Here is a 27877-nt window from a genome sequence, read left to right as displayed (position 1 = left end):
CTGCTCTCAAGTGGTTTTTAAAAGATGCAAGTGATCCTTGTGTACATTAGGGGTACATACTGATGGAAAATTAAATGAGGAAGTCTTTACCGTTCATGGAGCTTCAAGGTCTTACTCAAAAGTAAACTGCGGAGCCTTCTCATTTTTATAGTATATAACTTGTGGTTCTTAGATCATTACATTGCCACTGTTGGACTCTTGATTAGGCAACTGTATTATAATGAATCTGTTTCTTGGCACCATATTGCAAATTTTATTTCTCACTAACTCAAAAGTAACATTCTATTTTACTCACAATTTATTGATTTTACATGATAGTTTTAATGGTTCACAAGGATAGAAGGAAGAGAGAGAAAAGTTAACTCTTACATCCTGATGAATCGTGTTCATTAAACGAATAGTGCAAAGTCAATAAATTATTGATGAAATTAATAGTATTGGCAAAGCTGTCAGTCTCAGATAATCACTCTGTAAATTTGCAAAGCTGTCAGAATATATAATTTTAAAATGATATATATATCGTTACTAATCAACTATATGAATAAACAAATCCTTGGTAGAAGCTTTGTGAACAGTGCTTCAAGCAGCCGTTAGAATCTCTCAGAAAGTGGAGCTTTGATCTCAACCAAATAGTAGAGGGGAGGCACATAGTGGAGACCAAATGCTTCCCTGCTGGGAGAAGGGAGAGCTGAATGGAAAAGAATCATCATTCAACTTCTCTCAATCACCTTTTATAAATTGACTTAAATGCCTGGATTCCATTCTCAACACGGGTAGGAGGAGTTCAGAAAATTCTCAGCTCGGCCCACCCACCTTGGGAGAAAATGCCCAACAAAGTGAGATCTTCATTGCTGGGAGGTGGGTGCAAGCTGGAGTCGGGTCAGCTGACCCGGGAAGAAGTGCAGAGGAAGCCACAGAGGCTGCTAGGTGCCGAGGTGGGCTGTTTAAAAGGACCCCTCAGTGATGGTGTCTCATTGAAAAAAAGTACAAACGCCCTCCAGACCTCACCCCTCAAACCCCCTTCACCCTCCAAACACTCTCCATGCCCCATCCATGTCATCTCATGTGCCCCTTCCCCCATGTCTACTCATGCCCCCATGCCAAGTTCTGCCCTTCCACTCACCTTCTAAGCCCCATCATGCCCCTTATGCCAGGTTCTGTCCTTCCACCCAACCACTCAGGCCCCTCATGCTCCCTATGCCAGGCTCTGGCACTTCCATGCCCACTTTCCGCTGTAAACTTTCTGGGACCAATGAACACTACATACAATGTACAGCGATATGTGTAAAAAAACTTTGAAAATGTAATCCATTGATCACATTCTCCCATGAAAAATGTCAATCATTCAGATCCTTTGAAGTTTCAAAACGACAAACACATGAAACCACTTAACTTATGTCAACATTAAAATCAGAGAGCCTGAGCTGTCAATCAAACAATTTTTCCTCTAGGGCACATGTGTTCTGTTATGCTAATAGATGTCTGGGCTCCCATGCCACTTCTTACCCCATTGCTGCCTCCATAGCCACCTCATAAACTTCCATGCCACCTCCATAGCCATTCACCCAGTATCTATTATGGGCAGATCTCGGGAGCCATGTGAAAATGTAAAAATCTTAAACTTCTAACAATGTAAGAGAGCTCTCACTGATACATACTTAATACTGAGAAAAACGATCAATCATAAACCTCTTTCAAAGATTTTAAATCCCCATAAATGGTTAGTCTGTTACTAAAACAAATATCTATTCAGTAGCCACATCAAACATAGCTAATCCTTTAATAAGCTCTTAAAACTATCAAAATGTGAACTCAGTCCCCCAGCTGAGATAAGTATTTTCAGAGCTTCCGAAACTCAGCCAAGCATTCATAACGGGCTCGGCAGTAATGACAGCCTTTGGGAAATGTCAACAGTGAAGCTTACTGAAACTGCAGGATAAAATGGCAATATTTTTTATAAGCTACACCAGATGGCCTGTCAACCAAAGCATTCCAGCAGTAGGTTTTTGATTTTCTTTTACTCTAATCGACAGCTACAACCTGTTCTTTTCATGTTTAGAGGCTGTGGATTTAAATAACTTGAGATTGTGATAATTAAACAGACCTTATCCACCATTCAGGAGCATTTATGTTTATTCCATCACTTCCTGACCCCTACGCTGCAGCTTAAGGTCATTGGAAGAGCAAAAGTTAGGACCGTTTGTACTCAGCACTAATTTCAAAAGGCACTGCTGTTTTAAAAATTCATTTACGGGATCTAGGCTTCACTAGTTGGGCCAGCATGTATTGCCCATCCCAAGTTGCCCTTGAGAAGGCGGTGGTGAGCTGCCTTCTTAAACCACTGCAGCCACGGTGGTGTAGGTACATCCAAAGTGCTGTTAGGAAGGGAGTTCCAGGATTTTGACTCAGCGACAGTGAAGGAATGGGGATATATTTCCAAGTCAGGATTGTGAGTGATTTGGAGGGGAAATTCCAGGTGATGGTTTCCCATCTAGCTGCTGCCCTTGTCCATCTAGATGGTAGTGGTTAAGGGTTTGAAAAGTGCTGTCTAAGGATGCTTGGTCAGTTTCTGCAGTGCATCTTGTAGATGGTACACACTGCTGCTACTGTGCGTCGGTAGTAGAGAGAGTGAACGTTTGTGGTGCCAATCAGGCTTGCTGCTTTGTCTTGGATGTTGTCAAGCTTCTTGAGTGTTGTCAGGGCTGCATTGATCCAGGCAAGCCTCTGACCTGTTCTTGTAACCACAGTATTTATATGGCTAGCCCAGTTCAGTTTATGGTCAATGTTAACTCCCAGGATGTTGATAGTGGGGGATTCAGTGATGATGATGCCATTGAATGTCAAGGGGTGATGGTCAGGTTCTTTCCTGTTGGAGATGGTCATTGTCTGACACTTGTGTATCCAGCTCAAGCCTGGATATTGTCCAGGTCTTGATGCATTTGGACATGGACTGCTTCAGTATCTGAGGAGTTGTGAATGATGCTGAACATTGTGCAATCATCAGTGAACATTTCCACTTCTGACCTTATGATGGAAGGAAAATTTTGTTTTTACCACCTGTGTGATTGATGCCCCATCCCCTACCCCTGTCAGCAAAAATGGTATCTACCAAAATGGGCTTCCACATCTGAGTCTCGTCCTCAAATTTTGAAGACCTCTGGAATCAGCTTGACTCCATGAAAATCCGGCCCTAAGTGTGCATTTTAAAAGTTACCATGGAAATGCAATGCTAAGTAGTCTCCCTACCCAGGAAAGGATATACTTGTCATAGAGGGAGTGAGCGAAGGTTCACTAGGCTGATACCAGAAATACCAGGACTATCATATGAGGAGAGGTTGGCTTGACTGGGCCCATATTCACTAGAGTTTAGAAGAATGAGTGGGATCTGATTGGAATGTATAAAATTCTAACAGGGCAAGACAGACTAGATGCACGGAGGATGTTTCCCCTGGCTGGGGAGTCTAGGACCAGGGGCCACAGTCTCAGGATATGGGGCAGGTCATTTAGGGCTGAGATGAGGAAAAATTTCTTCACTCAGAGAATAGTCAACCTGTGGAATTCTCTATCACGGAAGGCAGCGGAGGCCAGGTCACTGAGTATATTCAAGAAAGAAATTGATAATTTTTTGGATATTAGGAGCATAAAGGGTATGGAGAGAAAGCAGGAATATGACATTGAGATAGGGGATCAACCATGATCATATCGAATGGCAGAGCAGGCTCGAAGGGCCAAATGGCCTATTCCTGTTCCTAGTTTCTATGGCCAGGATTTTCCCGTTGGTGATTTGGGGGCGGGGCCTGCTCGCCAACGGGAAAATGACGCGGGATGACATCGGGAGGAACCCCCCACGTCATCCCGGTCCCTTTAAATTTTTAGGAAGGCGGGCGAACAGCGAAATCAGCTGTCCACCTGCCAACCTGTCAATGGTCAATTAAGGCCATTGTCAGGCTAATTAAGATTGTTAAAGACCTGCCCGTCCAGCCTTAAGGCTGGCGGGCAGGCCAGGAGCCCCAGCAAGCTTCTGATAATACATGAAACCTCATCCGCTGGCGGGATTAGGTTTCATGTCTGTTTTTTAAAAGTTTAATAAAGTTTATGTCATTTTTATTAACATGTCCCATCTCGTGTGAGATTGTCACATGAGGGAGACATGCTAATAATATTTTTATTTTTCTATTTTTTAAGTTTTTCAGACTGTCACTGATCTCCTTGAGACAGCACTTAAGTCTCAGGGAGCAGTGTGCTCTTCCACCCGCATGTGCAAAAGAGTGCACTTTAACAGCTGGGGATTCCCTCCCCCAACCTCCCCCCCACCCCGCACAACTGTTGGGAAGGCTGCTAGGCAGACCTTAATTGGCCCGCTCACTCAAAATGGTGGCGGGCCCCGTTTCAGCGGCGGGGGTCGGCTGTCCACCCGCCACCAAGCCAGTGGGGCCCACCAAGGGCAAAATTCTGCCCTATGTTTCTATGTTGGATTCCATTTGATCCCATTCTACACATAAACCAATACACACATTGGTTTGTCACAGGACATGCCAATTTCATGCAGGCAATAATGATGACTTTCTTAAAGATAGGTCTGTTGGAAAAATCAGCTAAACTAGTCTTTGCTTGTTCAGAAATCTAACAAGGCTCTGATGATTTGTCTCTTCACAAAGAAGGAATATCCCATCTCAGGTGGGACACAGACCCTTATAGGTTGAATATGTCTCACAAAGATTATTGTTCCCTTTACAGCATAATAAAAAGGCAAGCACTACATTCAGGGCTTAAGGGAGGAATTTTCAAAGAGTAAAACTGAGACAGCTGAAAACCATGAAACCAAAAATGATGGGGAAGGAAGTTGGAAGCTTAGGAGGCCAGATTCAGAGGAATTAAGGGCAGAAGTTAGGATGTAAAACTGGAAAAAGGTTGGTTATGGCTTAACCATGGAGCAACTTATAAACCAGAATGAGGTCTTCCAATTTGATATACTGGGGAACAGGGGTCCAATAGAATTTATCAAGGATAGTACAGGGCTTTCAAAGTAAAAATAAACAATTCTACCTGGCAATGGACAGCAAACATGTTGATTCTGATATATGAGGACCTCACACTCTTTAAGATAGCCTTTCAGTCATTGGATAATGTTGCCATGTCCTTGTTGAACTGAACTGTTACTTCATAAATGGAGTCCCTCCACTTTTCTTCCTATTTAATTTTATTTTTCCCTTACAGAATGCTCTTCTCCAGCCAGCAAGGTAAAGCATATTTTTCTAACCACAATGATTCCCCAAGAGGCATAATTTATTTTTGTTGCACTTACCAGTTTGAGCAAGAAGTGATGAAAGTCACAAACAGAAGCAACTGAGTTTTGTTGACTATTATCTTCATGAAGTAACTTATCAATTGTGAGTCATCCATTCCATCCTTTAAATTACAAATAAGCAGTGGGGGGGAAGGAAGGGGCACCTGCCTAAAATTCCATCTGAATTTTACATATTGTTCTATTAGCTCTATTCGAATTAACTAACACAGACAAATTCATGCATAATTGGCAAAACGTTTCATGAAATTCAAAATACCTGTGAGGTATTATTTTGAATATTTGTGTGGTATATTGTTCAGAGGTATATTGGTTTGATAATAGTCCATCTGCTGAATGAAGTTATTAAATCCTAATCCAATGATTATCAATCGCAGACTGAATTGATACGTCTACACTCAGCTTGAATAGAGTTTTATTTACAACACACCAATTTAACAAAACTGTGTCCTCCTTACCTTTCATTCCAAACTTGGAGTGTTTGCCAAACTTGAGAATTATTAGCATTAGTATCAGTCCAGTGCATGCCAATGCTGCAACCCCAACGACAACATACACCTGAGATATAAAAATCTTGACATTAGGAAACACAGATCAGTTTTTGTTTAAATTTTGAACATACATCATCCTTAATTATTCTTTCTTGGGACTGTAACTGTAGACTACCAATTGTATTGTGAAGCTTTCTTGTGTTATCTTTGTTCACTAGGGAATTGTGTGTTCAGGAAAGGCGGAGATCACCTGGGGCAGGAAAACTCTAGGCTTCCTTCAGTGGGCCCCAAATAAACACTCTTGCTCCTGCCCTGGACAGAGGAAAGAAAAACACAATTTATGGTCTTCTCTGGGACTAGTTAGTTTCTGTGCTAGGTTGGCATCAGTTAAAATTGTAATCAGAGGAAGAATGTTCCGGTCGGTGAGCAGGGGCGGGACCCGCTCGCCGACACATAAAATGACGCGCAGTGACATCGGGCGGGCATCCCGACATCACTGTCCTCATCCATGAGCGGGATGAAGTTTCATGAAGGGTTTATTAATTAAATATAAATTTTTGAAAAAGTTAATGGACATGTCCCAGCTCATGTGACAGTTTCACATGAGGGGACGTGTCTTTAAAATTTTTTTTTTCTTTAATTAAATTTTTCATAACTTAAGCTAACTAACACAGAGGTGCCTCAGGGAGATTTCTGCACTCTTTTGTGCATATGTGCGAAAGAGCACAGGCTCCGATTCAGGGAATCCGCCACCGCCCGCACAGGGAGCACTCAGCGCTCAGCGCTTCTGGATGTGTGTCACGCTGGCAGGCCTTAATTGGCCCACCCATGTAAAATGGCGGCATGCACCTGATCAGGGGTGCTGGTCGGGTTCATGCTTGCTCCTGCTTGCCCCCTCACAACCCCCCCTGACGGGGGAAAATTCAGCCCTAGGTCTCATGAACACCATTGCACTCAACATTCATATAATCAGGAGGACCCTCTGGCTATGGGCATCTGTCCTTGCATCTTCTCAGGAAGGTGGTAGAATCCAGATAAGTAACTAATGGCATTTTAACTTCCAACCTAACTGGTGTAAAACTGGCACCATGATGTTTATAATATTTTAAAAATTATTATTTTTCTAGATTCTTAAAAAACTTTTAAATTCTGAAACCCAGTTGAATAAAAGTTCTTCCCACCTTTAGTTTCCTCCACCCTCGCAATTTCCACCTAGTCCCTTCCAAAAGTTTCCCCCTCTTCCCTACCCTCGATTTCCCTTCTTTGCCTGCTGGAAGGTGACCTCCTGTTACTAAGGCACGAAATCATGAGCAAAGATACACAAATACAGAAAATAACAAATAACACTTGCTGATGTCATGTGATCAGATCATATGCTTAAACCTCCAGGAAGGCCTACAATGAGATTTGGTAACCTTAGTTCTGTTAAATTGGAGAAACAATCGCAAGACCAGCAAATGTCCTTCAATGTAGACAAGTGTAATTCTGAAATACTGTCCAACTGTGCACATATCTTTAGCTTGCGTTGAACTTTATCACCAATGTATTTTGATTATATCAGGAGCTCATGAAGTATTATTAACCCTCAGCTCATTCATGAAACTGTCTCGAGGCTACAAACCAACAATCAACATATTTTTGCCTAGCTCCAAATTGCAACTGAAACGTTGATTTGGAAAGAACATTTTAAAAATTCTAATTCAGTGGGTTTACAGCGACTAATGCACTTCTCATACAATGAATTCCAAAGAGACATAACTAGTGCAGAGCTACTGAAACCCACTCTGTTCTCTGCTGAGACCAGCTAAGTTGCTGATCCAGTGCTGAAGTGATATGACCTAATACGTGGAGTCAATATAATGGCCCTAAAGCTAAGAACATTCCAGAGGACCTGATTTTGATATTTGCACCAAACATTTTACAGTGAGAAAGGACAGTAGTCAGATAAAAATAACAAAAGTAAATGCACTATTGACTTAACCCACATGAGCCTATAGTCGTTTTTGTGCAGACCTCTATTTAGGCAACCAGAGCTCCCTCCGGAAATGGCCAGGAGCTTCATTATTCAATGTGGACCATGGCCCTGTGATGTGCTTTGGTGTAGTTAAGCATTGCACCTGCTGAGTGCTTGATCTGCTTACTCCACCCTCCCCCAAAAGCTTGTAGATGCTGGGACTATTGGAACTTTCAGAACTGAGATGGATATATTTTTGTTAAGTAAGAGTGTCAAGGGAAATGGAACAAAGATGGGAAATATTGTTGTGATACAGATCAACCATGATCTAATTGATTGCTGGAATAGGCTTGTGGGTTGAATGCCTTACTCCTGTTCCTAATGTTCTTATATTACAATGTTCCTCTGCACAGAAAAGAAAGCAGCCAGAACCAGCATCCTTTAAAGGAATCACTGGAAAAACTCCTGGAAGTAATAAAAAGTAATTTACTTGTTATCTTATGGGCAGCAGATTGAGCATAACTTTTCCTCCCTTACCTTGTTGCTTATCCTCATACCTTTAATAATGCCCTCCAATGCTCCTTTGCCCTACTAGACCAGCTGCCCTCTTCAATACCTTGCTGCAGGTCCAAGCTGAACGGATGACCCTATGGATTTGCTGCCACCCACAGCTTATCAGTACTGACGGTTCTCTGGTTGAATGAAACTGAACCCTGACTATGGCTGGAGGTCACCAAAACCAGCCCACATTGTTCATTCCCAGGCCTCCAAATACACTTCCAAAGACCTGTTAAAACTTCCATGGAGCATCACTGCACATGGGCAGTCATTCAGTTATTCACACATTTCTGAATGCACACTGTTGCTGTGAGATCACTAGAGGAATCGAAACAATCAGAATGCAATGATGGTGCAATGTGAATGATTCACATAAGTCAACATTATGCAATGAGCTGCACTTTTATTTACTAAATTAATGTAACAAGGATATAAACATTTTATGACTGGCAGCATTGGCTCACTTTATATATAATGAAGTATATTGTCACTACTCTTAATAGGCTAATGAAGATTAGTGCTCAGATGTTCGCTGTAAGTTGGCAGTAATGTCATTATCTCAGGTTTATTACTCCATTTAGTTACTGAATTCATAATGTTTGACCATCAGGTCCTTCATAGCAAATACTTTTTTAAAAAAATCAGATTAGTGGAACCTGATGTTTCTATAAACCCGCAGCAAACTTGCAGATCCAGAAGATAATTTTAACCATAGGCCTGGTGAAAATCACCTAGATGATTTACCTCCCATCATGCCACCCAGATCATATCAATTGCAATTTTTATGCATGCTTCTGGACAGATGGTTAAGATACCCAGCCAAAGCCAGTGCAGTGCTTATAAATATGGAGATCAGGGTTTATTCATGCTATCAAATTCCCACTGCAATTTTAACTCCGGCTTTCGTGGGGAAGCTGCTTTGGCTTTCATGCCAGACCAAAGGGTGTCGGGACTTGACAGGAAGGCGAAGATACCCTAAAAACTAAGCTTTGTGCTTTCCTTTGCCACGTTAGCGAGAGCCCCTCTCCAGGTCCTACAAGAAATGTTTAGGTTTCCCTGTCCCAGACAGCCATTGTGCCCCTGCACCCCCACCCACATCCTGTGCGAACCTCCCAGCACCATCTTCCCCATACTTACCAGAGTGCTGGCAGGCAGCTTATGGCTGCCCAATTTTACAGAACTAGGAACCTGGAAGTTAACAATGCCTCGGCCTGGCCTCTGAAGCAACTGGTGAGTTTCCATTTCTCCTCACAATCTACCCACTCAAAACTCACTGGGAGCTTAAAATAAAGGCCCCAGATCTTTAACATTATAAATAAGAGCACCAACATAATGATCCAAGCTACATCAATCTAACTTCAAAGAAAACGATTTTGTTGATACGTAAATAATTGTCATGGCAACTCTTGATTATTGTTCAATGATTCATCCATTGTATTTCATAAAGTAACTGTTAATCTTGGTCTATGTTTACTCTTCTCTAATCCTAAATCCTATCGTGACCACACATTCTTCCAGCTCTGCTATTGTAAGGCTGTGCAGCTACACGATGCCCTAAATCTCTGTAGCCCAAATGGATTTAAAAAATCAGAGCAAAGATGCAAATCATTACTTCATATTGTGATATTAAAAGAACAAAAGTGCTCTTGGTGATTACAGGCTGCAGACCCTCAATAATGTACTGTGGTTATCTAGCAAATAGGACTCAGTTTTCAGCGATGGTGATGAACTTAATTCTTGATATCACAGTAGGTGTTAGCCAAGTTGCTGAAGCCATCTGAGATATGTTCCCTTATTCTTTTGCACTTTTCTATCTTTTTTACCCTTGAGTATCAATCGGCAGCTGACCTGCTCTGCCAGTGCTGCTCTGTATCTGGCTGCTCAGCGATTGCACAAGATTGGAAAAGCATGATTAGCTGGTCAAAACCCCATTCCTTTCAGTGGAGGAGCATCTCCACTTGATAGCTCCAACTGATAGCATGGCCAGTATCAGGAGCTGCTCAGCTGGGAATCTCAGCATGATCTCTAAGCTTTCCATTAGAGTGCTGGGTATAAGTACCAATGCACTTCTTATGTTGATTTTGCAAAGGGAAAATAAAGTGACTTACTAATTTTTCAAAAATACATTTTAAATATACCACTGCTGTGTACAGTTTCACAATGCAAATCAAAATACTTAATTTCTCCTTGTTCCCTTTCACTCAAAAAAAGGTCAAGTTCCATGTTGGGCTATTTACAACTGTGCCTTGAGAATTAACATGATGTAGTTGATTAGTGTCATGAAGTTGCAAAGAGGTAAAGCTATTCAATAAAACCATTACAATTACATATGCATGGCCAGAATGCATCCATTGGGAATATTAACAAGATATCCTCCAGGCACTGAGGAAATTGAAAATGAATATTATTTGCATTTTTAATTTTAGATTAATGGACATGCTAAAGTTGGGAACTCTCTTTGACATCAAATTGTTTTTAAAAGTCAGTGAAAATGCTTTGAATCCTGCAGTTAATTGATGTGCTGCATGACAGTTTCAGGGTTAGTGGTCAGGGCGTTACAGTAATGCTGCAACCTCACCAATGGTGAATGACCATGGCGCATGCATACCTTGTCATTCTATTTTCGGACTTCTTTGGTATCACAGTGGTGAGAAAGGTAAATGGAGATGAGTGAGGCCATCTAACTCATTCTTCATTAAAAGACTCCCTCCATCGCAGCATCTAATTTGATTGCAATTATTATTCTATAAAACAGCAAGTGGCAACCACTTAGTCTTGGCTGAGTGGTGGCACCGTCCCCTCTGAGTCAGAAAGTTGTGGTCCCACTCCAGAGAGTTGAGCACATAATATAGGCTGACAATTCAATGCACTACTAATTGAGTGCTGCACTTTTGGGGGTGATGTCTTTTGGATGAGACAATAAAATGAGACCCCCATCTCCCCTCCCCCAAGCGTGTAAAAGATCCCATGGTCTATTTTGATGAAAAACAGGCGAATTCTTCCCAATGTCCTGGTCAATGTTTATTCCTCAACATCACTATTTACGGCACCTTGCTATTTAAAACTTTGCCAAAGTGTTACTTACATTCCAACAGTCAACACATATCAAAAGTGATTCCTTGGCTGTATAGAATTTTGAGACGTCCTGAGGTTATGAAAGGTGCTATATAAATACAAATCTTGTTCTCTACTTTTACCTAGCTGCATGAAGCAATCTGTTCTATTGGACACTAATCTCCTCCTATGGTACTTACAGCAATGCCATCTTCCATTGTTTTTTCTGTGACATTAGGTGGGCCAATTGCAGTTGAATTGTCAGAGGTCACATCAAAGATATCCATAAACTGGTCATATGCGTCTGAAAGTAAGAGATATAACATTTTTCAAGTCTTTTATTACCTGTTTTGGCCAACTAACAAAGTGAGCTAAGATCTTAGTATGTTTATAAGAATATTATAAATTTATCTCTTGAATACAAATTATTATTCAATGACAACCTGCTTTGATGGTGTATTGACAATACTCCATAAAGTCCTTCAAAAACCTTCACAATTGTTTCCCACTGACCCTTCCCATTACTTATGAGCACCTTTCCCATCGCACATGAATAACTTTACCAGTATCACGAATCCACAGCCCATAATTTATCCATGAGTGACAATACAGGTATCCAGTAATTATATTTAAAACAACCTTTCCTGTAAAAGTATTAGTGAAATCTCATTAATTTCTGAATAAATTCTATGCTTAATTACATAGGGAAGAATTTTCCAGTCGGCGACCGGGGGCGGGGCCCGCTTGCCGACACGTAAAACGATGCGCGGTGACGTTGGGCTGGCGTCCCGATGTCACCGTACATCATTTAGATTTTCAGTTCAGTGGGAGCGCAGCCGAGTTGGCTGCACGCTCGCTGAACTGTCAAAGGCCTGTTCAAAACTAATTAAAACAGTTAAATGAGCTGCCCGTCCAACCTTAAGGTTGGTGGGCAGGCGAAGAGCCCAGGCGGCCTTCGCATTTCTCATGAAACCTCATCCATGGGCGGGATGAGGTTTCATGAAGTGTTTTAAAATTCAATAAAAATGAATTTAAAAATTAACTGATATGTCATAGCTCATGTGACACTGTCATATGAGGGAACATGTTTTAAAAGCTTTCGTTTTCCTTTATTTAAATTTTAAAGCCTTAAATTGATCTCTGCTCTCTTTCACGCACAGGGCCCGACTCAGGGAATCCCCCCCCCCGCCCGCTCAGCGCTTCCGGGTGAGCGTCAGGCTGGGCGGCCCTTAATTGGCCCACCCACGTAAAATGGCAGCGCGGACCCAATCGGGGGCACCAATCGGGTTCGCGCTTGCTCCCACCCATCCCCACCCCTGCACAACTCCCCCTGATTGGGGGCAAAATTCAGCTCATGGAGCTTTACAGAATTTATAGAATTTCGACCCAGATGGTCTATGCTGCTGTTTATGTTCCACGCAAGCTTACTTCCACCCTGTTTCATCTAACCACATCAGTTTATCCTTCTACTGCTTTTTCCCTCAGGTACTTATCTAGTTTCCCCTGAAATGCATTGTTAGATTCAAGATTATTCCTGTAAAGGTTTCATTCCCTTAATTATATTTTATGCTGTCAGCAATATAGAACTGAGATAAATAGATCTGGGAACTTACACAAAGTCTGACAGCAAAATGGTCCAACATTTCAGTATTAGATCAAACATGATACATTTCTGCATTACATCATCACTTCAATAGAATGCAAAAACAAAATATTTCCTGAAAAATTGATTATAATTTAAAATTCTTTACACAGGGCCAGATTTTCATTGAGCTGAGTCGACTCTGGATGCCTTTAGAAATGGCACGTGGAACCTGAATGTGGAAATCCCATCCCCATTTCTGGCAGATCCCATTTTTGCCAGCAGAGGGAAGGGGGCAGGGCATGAATCACACAGGTGGGAAACCCAAACTCATCAGCGCCATTTGAAATGAGTGCTGAGTTCAAAAAGATTCCATTTCTGCTGTTACAAGGGCCTTAACTGGCAATCTTAAATTTATGTAGGAGGCAGAACCATTCTCAATTGGGTATATAGGGCTGTTTAAGTGTCATGATCTGAAATTATTTAAATCTTTAGCCCTTAAATAATGAAATAAAACAGGCTGCAGCTTTCAGTTAGAGTAAAAAAGATACCTACTGCTAGAATGCACTGATTGACAGGTTATCTGGTGTACCTTAGTAAAAGAAATTAGCCATCTGTTCCTGCAGTTTCAATAGACTTCACCATTGACATTTACAAAGGGCTGTTATTACAGCTGAGTCCACTATGAATGCTTGGCTGAGTTTCAAAAGCCCCAAAACCACATCTTAGCAGAGGGGCTGAGCTCACGTTTTAATTTACAGTTTTAAGAGACTATTAAAGGACTAGCTGTCTTTGATGTGGTTTCATCAATGAGAATTTTTTTCAATGTTAGGCGTTTATGATTGAGAGCTCTTTTAGATTGTTTGGAGTTTTCTTTCATTTCCCCATGGTTCCTGAAGCCTGCTCATTGTGGGTACTGAGTGAGTGGCTATGGACTTGGAAACAGCAGGTATGAAAGGGCATGGAGGTGACATGTGAGGTTTGAGGGGGCATGGAGGTGGCTGGGGGTGGGACTAGAGGGCCTAACAGCCTTTTACACAACGGGTCACAAATCTCAGGGAATTAAGCCAGGCCTTCTATACAGCCAGCCTCGGCTCTTGCCTTCCTTCATAGCCACCTCCGAACTGCTTCCAAAGGCAATGGACCTGACTCCATCCCAACAACCCCCTTCCCAGAATGAAAATATGCCAAATGGGGGCCCTTTTAAAGGAGACAACTTGAGCTTCCTAATTGGATGGTGAAAATCCAACCCACAGTTTCTTTCTCAATCTATTGTATATGGGTTGGTTCATTTATCAATTTTTATCACCTATTAAGAAGGACATGGGTCCTTATCATAACATCTTAAACCTGTTATGTAATACTGTAACATCTTGTCATTTGCTAAAATACCTACACTTTCTAAAATTTCTATCATATGTTTTTAAGTCACAATGTGAGTCTAGACAAGCCCATTGCCTTTCTAAACAGTGTGAGGTGTAGCAAAGAAGATTAGAGTTGATGATGTTTCTCTGTGTCTGCAATGCTTTTTGTGATGAATGTGGCTCACAGCTGAATTAGAATTTCACATTGCAAGGCTTTCAGACAGGCCAAGAAATTATCAGCAATACTTGACAACTTGATAGTTGTTTAGAATATCTTACCCTGACTGACCCAATTTATTATATATGTTTTGGACTCCTTAGCTAGGGAAGGATAGACTTGCCTTAAGGAGGGTGTAATGAAGATTCACTGGATTGATTCCTGGGGCAGAATTTTCCCCCCATCAGGGGGGAAGTTTAAAAGTGGGCGCGCAGAGGCGCACCTCTGATCAGCGTCCCCGATCGGGAGCGCGCTGCCATTTTAGGTGGAGGGGCCAATTAAGGCCCGCCCAGTGTGACGTCCCCGTGGAAGTGCTATGCGCTCCCTGTGCAGGCGGGGGAGGGGGGATTCCGTGAGTCGAGAGTGCGCTCTTTTGCGCACGTGCATGAAAGAGCACACTCATCTCCCTGAGGCTAAGTGCTGCCTCAGGGAAATCGACTCTACAATAGAAAATCTGAAAAATAGAGAAAAGAAATTTCCCTGACATGTCCCCTCATGTGACAATGTTGCATGAGTTGGGACATGTGCATAACTTTTACAGACACTTTAATTACATTCTTAAAAACCTACATGAAACCTCATCCTGCCAATCGATGAGGTTTCATGCTTTTTCTAATGCCCACCAAGGCTCTTGGCCTGCCTGCCAATCTTAAGGTTGGATGGGCAGGCCCATTAAATAGTTTAATGACTCTGTCAATGGCCTCAATTGGCCATTGACACGTTGGCGGGCACACAGCTGATTCTGCTGAGCCCCCGCCTATATGAAAATTTAAATGGGGTGCGGTGATGTCGGGAGTTCCGCCCAACGTCATCCCGCGTCTTTTTACCCGTCGGCAAGTGAGCCCTACCCCCCACTCGCTGACTGGGCAATCCTGGCCCTGGAATAAAATGGCAGATCTATGAGAAGAGATTGTCTGGATCCTATATTCTCTAGGGTTTAGAAGAATGAGATGCAATCTCACTGAAATGTATAAAATTTTTAAAGGGCTCGACAGGGTGATGCTAGAAGGTGTTTCACTTGGTGAGAGAGTTCAGAATTAGAGGTCATTGTTTCAGGATAAGTGGTCAACCATTTAGAACTAAGATGAGGAAAAATTTCTTCACTCAAAACGTTGTGAATTTTTGGAATTCTATACTCACTGGCTGTGGTAGGTCAGTCGTTTAGACATTCAGGATGGAAATCGATGGATTTTTGGATACTATGTGGATAAGGCAGGAAAGTAGAAAGAAATTCAACCATTATCCTTTTGAATTACAGGGTAAGTTCAAAGGGTCATATGGCTTATTCCTGCTATTGTTTCTTTTGTTCTTATAACAGAACACCTTAGAAAATAATAAAACTAATTTCTGTCTGTAACCAAGGCCAGGAGTTTTCAGTTGGCGTCCAGGGGTGGGTCTGACACACTGACATGTAAAATGATGCCTGATGACGTTGGGTGTGCATCCCAATGTCATCATGCTGTCTCACGATGTTTTGTTTGGTGGGTGTGCGATGGAGTTGGCTATCCACCCGCTGATAATTAAAAGGCCTATTAAGGCCATTAAGGATCAAATTAATTTCCAATTTACGCTGCCCGTCCAACCTTACAGTTGGTGGGCAGCCAAAAAGGCCATGTGGCCTTTACATTTTTTAGGAAACCTCATCCACGAGCGGGATGAGGTTTCCTAAAGCATTTACAAATTAAATTTTTTAAAATTCTGAAAAATGAAAACATGTCCCAACTCATGTGACACAGTCACATGAAGGGACCTGTTTCATTAAATTTTTATTCCATTTATTTATTTTTTTAAAAAGCACTTCAATCTCCCTGAGGCACGGAGCTCCCGCTGGTAAGACTGCTGGACCCAACTCCCCCTCCTCCCCCTGCCCACACAGGTAGCGCTCAGCGCTACCGCTCATGTATTACGCGGGCCCACATAAAATGGCGACGTGGAGCCGATTGCGGGCAGCGGTCAGCTCCGCCACCACCCCCACTTGCACCCGCCGAGCCCGCCTGACACAGGAAAAATTCAGGCCCAATTGTCATTTTATTTTATCCATTTTTTTGTGCTCATTAATAGAAGGATTGTTAAAACTGGGGGACAGTATAGTTTCCACTGCAGGAACTCACCATCAGCATCAAGGACTCACAGGTCATGTGTAGCATGGTTAGATATAGAATAATGCTATTCTTCTCCAGGAAGGTCAGAAAAATTTAATTTCCTATACCAGTCATCCTGTGACCTCTTTGAATTAAGTTCCTAATTTATGTCCCTAATAGTATCAAATTACAGGCTGTGTTGTGCTGTGATCATGTCTGTTACAGAGACTTTCCAAATGTCTTTCAAGTACAATGATTGCATAGATACTTTTTCTCCAGTTTATATCTTACAATAAATAGGAAGACATCGCATGTTGCATTACTTACCATAAAACCCAGGATCTGTGATCGGTTCATTGCCTAAATTTCAAAAAGTGCATAATCAGGTACAAATGTTTTAGAAATGCAGATTTGCTATTTCGTTTATCAAATGTCAGAAATTTAATACAAAGGAAAAATAAGGGACCATTTTCCTAATCATATCTCTGCCCCATTGCACTACCCTGGTAATATTGGGTTTTCCCAACGAGGCATCACTGAGCCTTCAACTATACGAGACATTGTTATTGTATTGTGTCCTGGCAGGAGAGGGCTAACTTCATTTTTCTTAGTAACCACACCTTGAGCACATTAATGCAGGAGCACTCCTGAAATCCTGGCACTATGGTCAGCCTGGGGGTCTCTGTCAGGGGTCCTGAGTCAGGTTAAAGCCAGGTAGAAAATTACACTGGAAACCCCTAACAAAATGATTTGAGTTATTTTTGGCTCTCTGGTTTCTGATCTCCATCAGATGCACTCCTATTTCCTGCTGGTTTTTTTTTTGTTCTAGGTGCATGAATACAAACAGGGGATGGGACTGTAGTCCATCTAGGCCATATAAATGACTGAGAGGCAGAAAAACATGGGTAGCTTCTTCCTCATAGACACAGCACACTGATGTACACTGAAACTTTCAGAAGCCCTTATGGGTCTTCATTTGGTGACTAAATATCCTGACACTAATTGTGGAAAGAAATTTTTCTTAACCTCTGTCTGGCAAAGTTTAATGGGTGACCTCTCATTACCGTGCGCATGAAATCAACCATCATTTGTAAAAACCATTGCTAATTTAATACCTCCCACATACTTTCATCCTCAACAAGTAGACTTTATCTTCCATTCCTGATGGGGGTTCCCTTTTTAAATAATTTTTCACTTATCGATAAAAATCCTTGCCCATTGATACAGCCAGCCAATTCTTTCTCATATTATCCCTTTTTGCTTAATGGAATGTATTTACAATACATCGTGGACTCAAAGATTCCCCACTGCTAATCCATCAACTTGTTCTCCACCTTTACTGACCATCTAATTTGGATAAAATCCTTTTTTATCTCACTGGACTTTACCTTTTACTATTCCAACAGCTTTATTTTTTATTCCTTATTGTTCTCTTTTCTCATATTGAATCTAACTCTGTTATGGCCACTTTTTCCCCCAGTTGTTCTCCGGCTCTCATTTCAGTTATTTGGCCCATTTTCTAGAAATATATGTTTTCTTGTTGGGCTAGACTGTCTAGCTCAACACACTGTTCTAGGAAGCAGTCTGGATAAATTCTAAAAAGAGTTCCTTACTTTGATCACGTGTTACTTTATTTCAATCCATCTTGGAGATAGAAAAAAATCCCCAATAGTATTGCTGTGTTGTTTTTGCATGTCTCTTTCAACAGACTTCCTATTACCACCTCTGTTTCATCTTCACTGGTTGTTGTACGTAATGGACATTGAAAACGTTACCAACTCTTATTTGATTTCTTAATGCTATCCATACAGGTTCTACCTTAACAGAAACCCCAGAACATTGCAGCAGAATCCTTTCATGCCACTGTCATTCTACTCTCCCTTTTCACTTCTGAAACCTTATTAGCAGAGCTCCTGCCCAAACCTAATCCCTGGGAAAAATTTTCCCCCAGTCGGGGGTGAAATGCGGGAGCAGGCATGGGCGGGCGCACCTCCGATTGGCGCCCCCAATCAGGGGCACGCCGCCATTTTACGTGGGCCAGCCTGACATCCACTCAGAAGCACTATGTGCTCCCTGTGTGGACGGGGAGGATTCCCTCAGCCAGGAGTGCACTCTTTCACACGTAGGTCTCCCTGAGGCTAAGTGTTGCCTCAGGGAGATCGGCTCAGGTTTAAAATTTGTAATACAAATGATAAAAAAATTTCCCTGATGTGTCCCCTTATGAGTTGGGTCATGTCCATAACTTTTAATGAAACCTTAAACAAAAATTTAAATACCCTCATGAAACCTCATCCTGCCCATGGATGAGGTTTCATACTTTTTCGGAAGCCCGCCAGGGCTCCCGGCCTGCCCGCCAACCTTAAGGTTGGATGGACAGGTCCAATAATGACGTTAATTAGTTTTTCAATGGCCTTAATAGGCTGTTGACAGGTCAGCGGGCGCACAGCTGACTCGGCTGCGCCCCCGCTGACCTGAAAATGGAAATGACGTAGGGTGATGTTGGGAGTTCCACCCAACACCATCCCGCGTCATTATATGTTTCAGCGAGCGGGCCCCGCCCCCGCTCGCTAACCGGAAGATTCTGCCCCATATGTTTGTTATGACTATTTCACCATATTGATCCATAGTTATTAATGCTTTGTTGAAAATTGTAAAATGGCAATTATCATGGGAAGATGGGCAAAAGCAACAGTTTCACACACAAATTATTTTTTAATGGGACAAATACATTCAAATCCTGAAAACTGGGGACCTGTGATTAATTACAAATCAAGCTAATATCTGGATTTGTTTCAAAATGGCAAGTTCACTGGGAACTAACTTACTGCAAATATTCAAACACTTCAAGAACCCAAGCACCTAACATAAGATGGACTAATCTCCGACAATCATTTTCTCTCTTTATGTGATGTGAGCTGAGTCATGTGTTGCAGCACCTCATGCTATCTTTTTGCCAGCAACATTGCATGTTTAAAATATTTATCCAATGCTTTTAAATCATTAGGTCATTCTCCAAACCAGGAACAACAATTATGACTCGCAGATGTTATCAGAAAACAGTGGGAGAAGGTTTGTCAATTTCAGAGTAATATAACATTCTTTACATCATTTCTACAAGGTGCCACTTCATGGCCAGAATTTTTCCATCATCGGGCGGGCTTGGCAAGGGCGGGTTTGGCAAGGACGGGCCGACCACTGCCCACGGTTGGCTTCACTCCGCAGGTGGGCCAATTAAGCGGCAGCGCTCAGCGCTACCTGCACGGAGCTGCCTCAGGGAGATTGAAGTGCTTTTAAGATAATTAATCAAGACACATGAGCTGGGACATATTTTTAATTCAAACATAAAGTTTTTAGTTAATGTTTATTTGCTTTAGGAAACCTCATCCCACTCATGGATGAGGTTTCCTAAAAAATGTAAAGGCCACTTGGCCTTTTTGCCTGCCCGCCAACCGTAAGGTTGGATGAGCAGCATTATTTTGATTTTAATTATCTTGTTAATGGCCTTAAAAGGCCTTTCAATTATCAGCGAGCGCGCAGCCAATGAAATACCATGTGATGACGTAGGGATGCACGCCCGACATCATCGCGTATCATATAATGCAAGGGCATGTTGGGTATGCGTCTGCACTTCAAGCATAAAATCCTGCCCCATGGGAATCATCCCAGTGATGTGAGGCACTGAAAGTAACATTATTGGGAGACCCTGAAACTGAAAAGTGAGAATGCTGTTCACAACTGATAGGTCATCCGCTTGAAAGCACCCGAGATGAAAATGCAAATTTAAAAAGGGAATAATAAAATTGATTGACTGCCAGGGTTGCTGTAAACAAAAATGAAACAGTAGTAATATGGAATATTAAAGGTAGTTATAAGGATAAATCGCAACAAAATGAAGGACAAAAGGTAAAATCAAATTAATTTCTCAGAAGAGCACAAGGGCCTGGACTTTTCAGGCAGCGGGCAGGCTCAGCGGGAGCAGGCAGGGGCGGTCTTGGAGCCTATCGCCACCCGCAATTGGCTCTGTACTGCCATTTTACACGGGCAGGTCAATTATGGCCCACCCAGCATAATAAGCAAGCCATAGCACTTAGCACTACCTGTGTGGGCGTGGGGAGGAGGCAGAGTCGGGGCCAGCGCTCTTTCAGGAGCAGTTCAATTTCCCTAAGGCACGGAGCTGACTCAGGAAGATTGAATGGATATTGAAATAATTCAATAAATGGTTTAAAAATTTATTTAAACATGTCCCCCAATGTAACTGTATCACATGAGATGGGATATGTTTTTATATTTAGGAAATTTTTAATAATTTATTTAATAAAAGCTTTAGAAAACTTCATCCCGCTCATGGATGAGGTTTCCTAAAAAACGCGAAGGCTGCTTGGCCTTTTCGCCTGCCAGCCAACCTTAAGGCTGGACGGGCAGCGTTAACAATTACATCAATTACTTTCTTAATGGCCTTAATAGGCCGTTTACATATTAGCAGGCGTGCAGCCGACTCTGGCGCGCGTCCACCGAACGAAAGATCATGGGACTGCACAATGACATCGAGACACACGCCCGACATCATCGCGATTCATTTTACACGTCAGTGTGTCGCGCCCATCCCCACATAACGACAGAAAAATCCTGCCCAAGAAGTTTTGGAAAAAGAGATTTAGAAAAAAATGTTAGATAAAAATGATCATATGAATGATTACATCTGTTTTACTCATAGTACAGGTAGCTGTGTTTATCTGTTAATGAACCACATGTACCACCAAATTCTTCCCTTCCTAATGGGAAGGGATGAAATATTGCAATATTGTAAAATTGTTTTCAGAATTATTCCTATAGATCTTCTTCAGTAGGTAAAGAATGTAGTATTGGAAAGCTATATCTATGTAGAATGTATCTCATGCGGACTTATGTGTACTTCAACTTAGGCAATAGTCTAACACTTATGTCCAAAAAGTTCTCGGTGTCTGAAATTAAGCCTTTGCACTAGTAAAGCATTAGCATGTCTGTTTTATTTGGTACTTAATTATTGGAGAGAATTGTGCTGCCAACCACTGTAAAGTTTATTTAATGATGCTCTGCCCACAAACAATTCTAGTTTGTGAAGTACTTGTTCAAAGTGCGCTTATCAAAAACTGAATCATGTTTGTGATTGATGCCAATGCTGAATATGATTTGTGGCCTGGTACATTGATCAGAAAGCAGTTTGGTGCCATCAGACAAACAAATGTTACAGAAACATTGGGCAGAATTTTCAGTTCGGCAGGCAAGCATGATCAGCGGGTCCAGGAGCAGCCGCGGAATGGACCGCCAACCGCGATTGGCCCCCGACATAATTTCACACTGGCTGGCCAATTAACTGCAAGGCAGCATGAAGCATGCACTGGAATGCTCAGCATTGCCAGGGTGGGACGGGAGGAGGGCAGGCGCTGACATAAGCGCAGGCGAACGCGGAATGAAAACTTCCTGAAGGCAGAGAGCTGCCTCAGGGAACTGAAGACTTCAAAAGTATTAAATAATGATTGTAAAATCAGAACAAAAATGTCCAAGCATTACAAACAGTCACATGAACATATACATTATAAAAATTCTGTCCATAGATTTTTAATTGCTTTTATTTAATAACGGAAACCACATTCCTCTCTTGCATGAGGTTTCACGAGAAATGAAAAGGCCGCCTGGCCGATTCGTCTGTCCACCAACTTTGAGGTTGGACAGACCACGGAAAATCGGGGGTAATTACAAATTGCCCACTTAATTGGCGGCAGGCGCGCTTCCGACTTTTGCGCACGGCCACCGACTGAAATATCGTGCGAGTGTGGGATGACATCAGGACGCTTGCCCAACGTCATCATGAGCTATTATACGCTCAAGCGTAATGATTTTTTAAAATTAAGTTAGCTTTATATTTTTACATTATTTTTCATTTCTGTCTTCACAGGTTCTGAGTCTGAGGGAAACTTCTTATTTTCGTATGATGTACAAAGTTTCTCAACTAAACTTTTGGCTCAGCTATCATCCAAAAGTACAATAAATGTTTAAGGGATGACCCCTTCTATTCTGATCTATACCTCTCATATGAACCTTGATCTCTACAACTGAGGGAGTTCTTGTGCAATTGCCATTTACATAGATTGTTTTGGTAATGGGACGAGTAAATATGTCTAATTAACAATTCACTTTGAAGCTGAATTTTAAAAAAGATATAGAATGATAGCAAAATAAAGTGCCAATAATAACAACAGATAATAAGAAAATACCCACCTGAACCAGGAGGATGGTGCATGAAATGAGCATAAACTGTCCCCTTATCCTGCCCTAGGTCATTATAAATGTATAGGGTATAGTTCCCATTGTTCAGGTGAGTCGGATTGTCCAGCTGCAGGCAACCATGTTGCTCGCTGATATTCTCCTCATGAATTTGTGTCAGTATAAAATCGGTCTCATTCAGAGGATAATTATTGTGGTACCATTGAATTTTGGGTGATGGGTTGCCTGTTACGCTGAAAGGAATGCACCAGCGGTGATCTGGGATTGCCTCACCCAACAATATTATCCTAGGAGGAACTAGAGAGAAAAACAAATTATGCTAGTTAAACACAATGTTACATAGAATGTTGTGAAGGTTACATCATTACTAAACAGTTACCAAATAAATGTGAATGCAATCTCTTACCAAATAAAAACTCAAATAAGCCTTTGCCCGTCTATTCATCCCACCATTTGATATAGAACTTTCAACCACTTCATCTTGCTATCTGGAGCTTCCTCCCTAGAGCTTTGCACCTATCCACCTCTCTCTGTGCCTTTAAAAACCTTCTCAAACCTCAACTTTTTGACCAGGGTTTCAGCCACTCCTTTTAACCTCTCCCTTCATGACTCGGTATCCATGACTTTATTGATGTCTATTGAAGTGCTTTGTCAATGTTTGTCTTTAAATTAAATACATAATCTAAATACAAGTTCTTGTCTTAGAAAGTGCAATGTGTAATACTTTCATTGGCCAGATTAGGTCATGGAACATCTTGCAGTACTGCCCCCACTGGCAGATTATGGGCAGGGCACAAAATCGTCCTGCCCTGCTCTGCTTGTAGGAATGCTGCAAAGCTGGCACTGGTGACTTTTTCCCTTGACCCTGCTAGAGTATTTGGCACCAGAGTAAGATTAAATAGAACTGGCAAGTGCTATGCCATGACCTGTGTCTCTTGAGTGTCAACCAGAGGAAAGGGGAAGGAAAAGCAGCTGCTTGTTGATCTACTGCAATTATCAGCAAAGAACTTTCTTTAGCTGCTCAATCAGACCCTTTGTAAAGGTATAGATAATACAAATGGTACCAGTATTTTGATTGGGGGCTAGGCTCAGATCCGGGCCTGCAATCACAGCCGGGCACTTTTCTACCACATAGGCCTTTACACTAGCTTCAATCCACCTCTTACTTTTCAGTTTTGTGAAAGGGTCTGCACTTGATTAGATAAGAACATAAGAAATAGGAAGAGGAAATGACCATATGGTCCGTCAAGCTTGCTCCACCATTCAATTTGATCATGGCTGATTTGATAATTGGTCTGTTTTTTCCATGTATGCTGTCTCACCTGCTGATTTTCTCCACTGTTTTCTGATCTGAATTCTTCTGTAAGCTGAGGGGTTGATTACTATTTCTATCAATAACATCATTCAAGTGACATATGAGCATTTTTCCTTGAATCATCATCCTTAATTGCATTGTGTCACGGCAGATGGAATTTAATGGAGCCTGCTGGAGTTGGCAAGATGGTGGGCCTGGAAAATCGCACAGGAGGCGTTAAGTGCAATTAAGGTCCAAGGTGGGAAAGTCGCCCGCTGGTACCAGAAAATCAGTAAGATGATGCTGCTAGTACTGGAGAGCTGCCATCCTCTGATTGGCCAGCAGCTCCCAGGGCAGGATTTCCTCCCTACTAGTACCTACTAGTTCCTCCCTACTAGTACTGGAGAGCTGCCATCCTCTGATTGGCCAGCAGCTCCCGGGGCAGGATTTCCTCCCTATTAGAGGCTCAATTGCACGGGAGACCTGTGCTTTCCAGGTAAGTGCCTGATTACCTAGTAATTGTGTCAGGCCTCTCAAAGGAAAGCAGCATGAGGTTCCCACAGATTCTCCAACTGGTGGGTGAGACGCCATCACCAACACTAAATTCCACCCAATGTTTTTTGTTCAGAAGAGAGTAAAATTTTGTCAAGCAGCAACCAATTAAATAATTGTAGACTAGTTTATTTGAAAGTTTGATTTTCTTTTGTTTAATTATTCATCCACATTTTAGATTCTGCCTGAACTGATCTTGGGCATGTTGTGGGTGTAAAAGTACAAAATAAAAGTGCAAGGATAAAATGTGATAGGAACACTATGTATACTTACAGAGGACAGTCAGATTGACAAAAACTCTTGATTCTCCCACAATATTCTCTGCTGTGCAGATAAGTTGCTGCCCATTGTCATCACCAGAAATGTTGCTGAGCTTTAATATTACTGGTGGTCTGGAAGTTTCTGCCGACTATGAAGAGAAATAATATGATGTCACTCACTAATTTATTGTAAGCCTTTTAAACCGATACCTTCCTATTCCTACTAGTGTTACCCATTACTGACCGCTGCCCATGAAAGATGTGAGCTGCTTGTCTGGGATATGACTTTCCAATGGCCATTGTAGAGGTGGCCTTATTAGCAGACTGGAAGAAGTACAGCTGGGATGGTTCACTCTCCAACTCTGTGCCCAGAGATTGAACTGTGCCCTAGAAAATGGCCTTATTTTTAGCAGAGAAGTGGTTAAGGAAGAGAAAATCAGAGAGGAAAGAAATAGTAGATGGAGAATCCCAAATGGGAGCTCAACAGAGCATAGACGATTGTCTGCTAAATTACACCTTTCCCACCATTGACCCCCCCCCCAACCCACAATTATTTTTGTATTCTTAGCATAACACATTAAAATGGCGAGTTGTGCCAGAAATGTTGAATTTTGAAGGCATCGCGGTCAAACCTGATAAATCGAGTAGAGGATGTGTTCTTGCCAGTCCATAGTGGGAATTGGATGGCCTACTGCAGTGCACTCGATTGCAACTTCTCCCCCTTCGATCACGGTAACATTAGTAATGTTTACAGAAGCCTTAGGCAACTCTGTGAAACAAAGAAAGAGGAGATACATGAAAAATACTTTATAGATAATTGCATCTATGTAAATGCCTTTAGGGGCAGGATTTTGAGTTTGGCGTGCAGGTGCAGTTAGCGGGTCTGGGATCGGCTGGGAAATGGGCCACCGCCCACGATCGGCCCCTGACCACGATATCACGTTGGTTGGCCAATGAACGGCCAGCCACCATGAGAGGCGCACTGAAATGCTCAGCGCTGCCGGGGTGAGGTGGGAGGAGGGCGAGTGCTGAATTCAGCGCGGGTGTGGGAGAGCGCTTATAGAAAGCTCTCTAACAGCAGAGAGCTGCTTCAGGGAGCTGAAGAATTCAAAAGCCATAAATAAAGGATTTCAAATGCCGATAAAAATGTCCGCTCATCAGGATCAGTCACCTGAACATATGGCTGATGTAAATTCTGTCCAAACATTTTTATCTTTTTTTAAATTAAATGTCAGAAACCTCATCCCGGCCTAGGATGAGGTCTCCTCAAAAAGGCAAAGGCCACCTGTCTGATTTGCCTGCCTGCCAACCATAACATTGGACGGGCAATGAAAAATCACCGTCGATTACTACGTTAATGGCCTTAATAGGCCTCTTGATTGTCGTCAGGCACGCTGCTGACTCTCGCACACACCCACCAACTGAAGTATCGCACGAGTGTGCGATGACATTGGGATGCTCGCCCGATGTCATCAAGTGCTCTTTCATGCTCGAGCAGATCACCAAGCAAAAAATTCTGCCCTAGATTTAGAATGCTATAATAATACAGTATGGAAGGAGGCCACCCAGCTCTTTGGAAGAGCTATTCAATTAATTCCAATACTTGAAACACTCAGCCAGTAAGACATGGAAAGAGAAAGAGTCAACATTTCAGGTCAATAGAATTTTATTGTTTAATTTTCTCCAGATTACATTAGCAGCTACGGAATGAATCAAAGTGCCTTTGATTTGTTCGTGTTTGGTCTATCAGATAACTGATTGTTAACTTAACCAATTATTCCTTATTTCAGTCAATTGCTCACTTTATGTGGTACCCAACTTGTTTGTCATTCTCACCAGACCCTTGGGCCTGAATTTTCAGCTCAGCAGGCGGGCGCAATCGGCGGGCCCGGGAGCAGCTGGGAAATGGACCGCTGACTGCAATCAGCACCCGAGCACGATTTCATGCCGGCTGGCCAATTAACAGCCAGCCAGCGTGAGGCTTGCACTGAAAAGCTCAGTGCCGCTGGGGTGGGGGCAGGTGGAGGATGGGCGATGACGTCAACGCGAGCTCAGGCAAGCGCTGACAGAAAGCTCCCTGAGGACAGGAAGCTGCCTCAGAGAGCTGAAGACCCGAAACTCAGCAAGTAAAGCTTTTAAAATCAGGGAAAAAATATCCAAGCATCACAACCAGGGACCTGAGCATACAGATTATAAAAATGCTGTCCACAGATTTCTATTTTTATTTTACTTAAGAACAGAAAGCTTATCCCACCCTTGGATGAGGCTTGCTGTAAAACGTAAAGGCTGTCTGACCAGTTCACCCATCCGCCAACCGTAAGTTTGTACAGGCTACATAAAATGACTGACAGTTACGCTGTTGATAAATTTAATTGCCCTGTCAGCGGGTGTGCTTCTGACTTTTGCGCGCACTCGCTTACCAAAATGTCGTGCGAGTGTGGGATGACTTTGGGGCGCTTGCCAGACGTCATCTCACACAATTTCACGCCTGATCAGGTCAGGCACGCACCCACCCGATCAGCATAAAATTCAGCCTTGGTTCCGCATTATTTTCAGAACATTTCTTATGTCTTCCACTGTGAAGACAGGTACAAATTATTTGTGTAATGTGTCTGGTATTTCCTTATTCTTCAATATAATCTCAATCTATGCCTCTAATGGGCCCATGTTGACTTTCACTAATCTTTTCCTAAGTAGACACCTATAGAAATATTTACAATTTGTTTTTAATGATTCTTGCTCTCATCTTTTTTTCTCTTTCATGATCAATTTCTTGGTCCTCCTTTGCTGAATTCTAAAATCCTCCTGAACCTCACGATTACTAATCTTCTTAGCAACATTATTAGACTCTTCCTTTGATCTAATACGCTCTTTAATCCCTGATGTGAGTCACAGTTGGGC

At 42.2% G+C, this 27877-nt stretch overlaps 1 protein-coding gene across 1 annotated transcript in view; it reads right to left on the bottom strand.

Moving 5' to 3' along the window:
* ntrk2a (neurotrophic tyrosine kinase, receptor, type 2a) overlaps positions 1-27877 on the bottom strand; it is a 244533-nt gene that overhangs the window by 162452 nt on the left and 54204 nt on the right. Inside the window, exons 6-11 of the mRNA XM_041185273.1 lie at positions 25609-25745; positions 24990-25125; positions 22865-23167; positions 16934-16966; positions 11563-11666; positions 5764-5863 (exon numbers count right to left, since the gene is read on the bottom strand). Of these exons, the coding sequence (XP_041041207.1) occupies positions 5764-5863; positions 11563-11666; positions 16934-16966; positions 22865-23167; positions 24990-25125; positions 25609-25745 (813 nt within the window). The remainder of the gene's footprint in view (positions 1-5763; positions 5864-11562; positions 11667-16933; positions 16967-22864; positions 23168-24989; positions 25126-25608; positions 25746-27877) is intronic.

This window comes from Carcharodon carcharias, chromosome 4 (assembly GCF_017639515.1).
Source record: "Carcharodon carcharias isolate sCarCar2 chromosome 4, sCarCar2.pri, whole genome shotgun sequence".
Taxonomy (NCBI): Eukaryota; Metazoa; Chordata; class Chondrichthyes; order Lamniformes; family Lamnidae; genus Carcharodon; species Carcharodon carcharias.
Note: the sequence above shows the minus strand (reverse complement) of the source record. Positions and strands in the feature narration are given on the sequence as shown.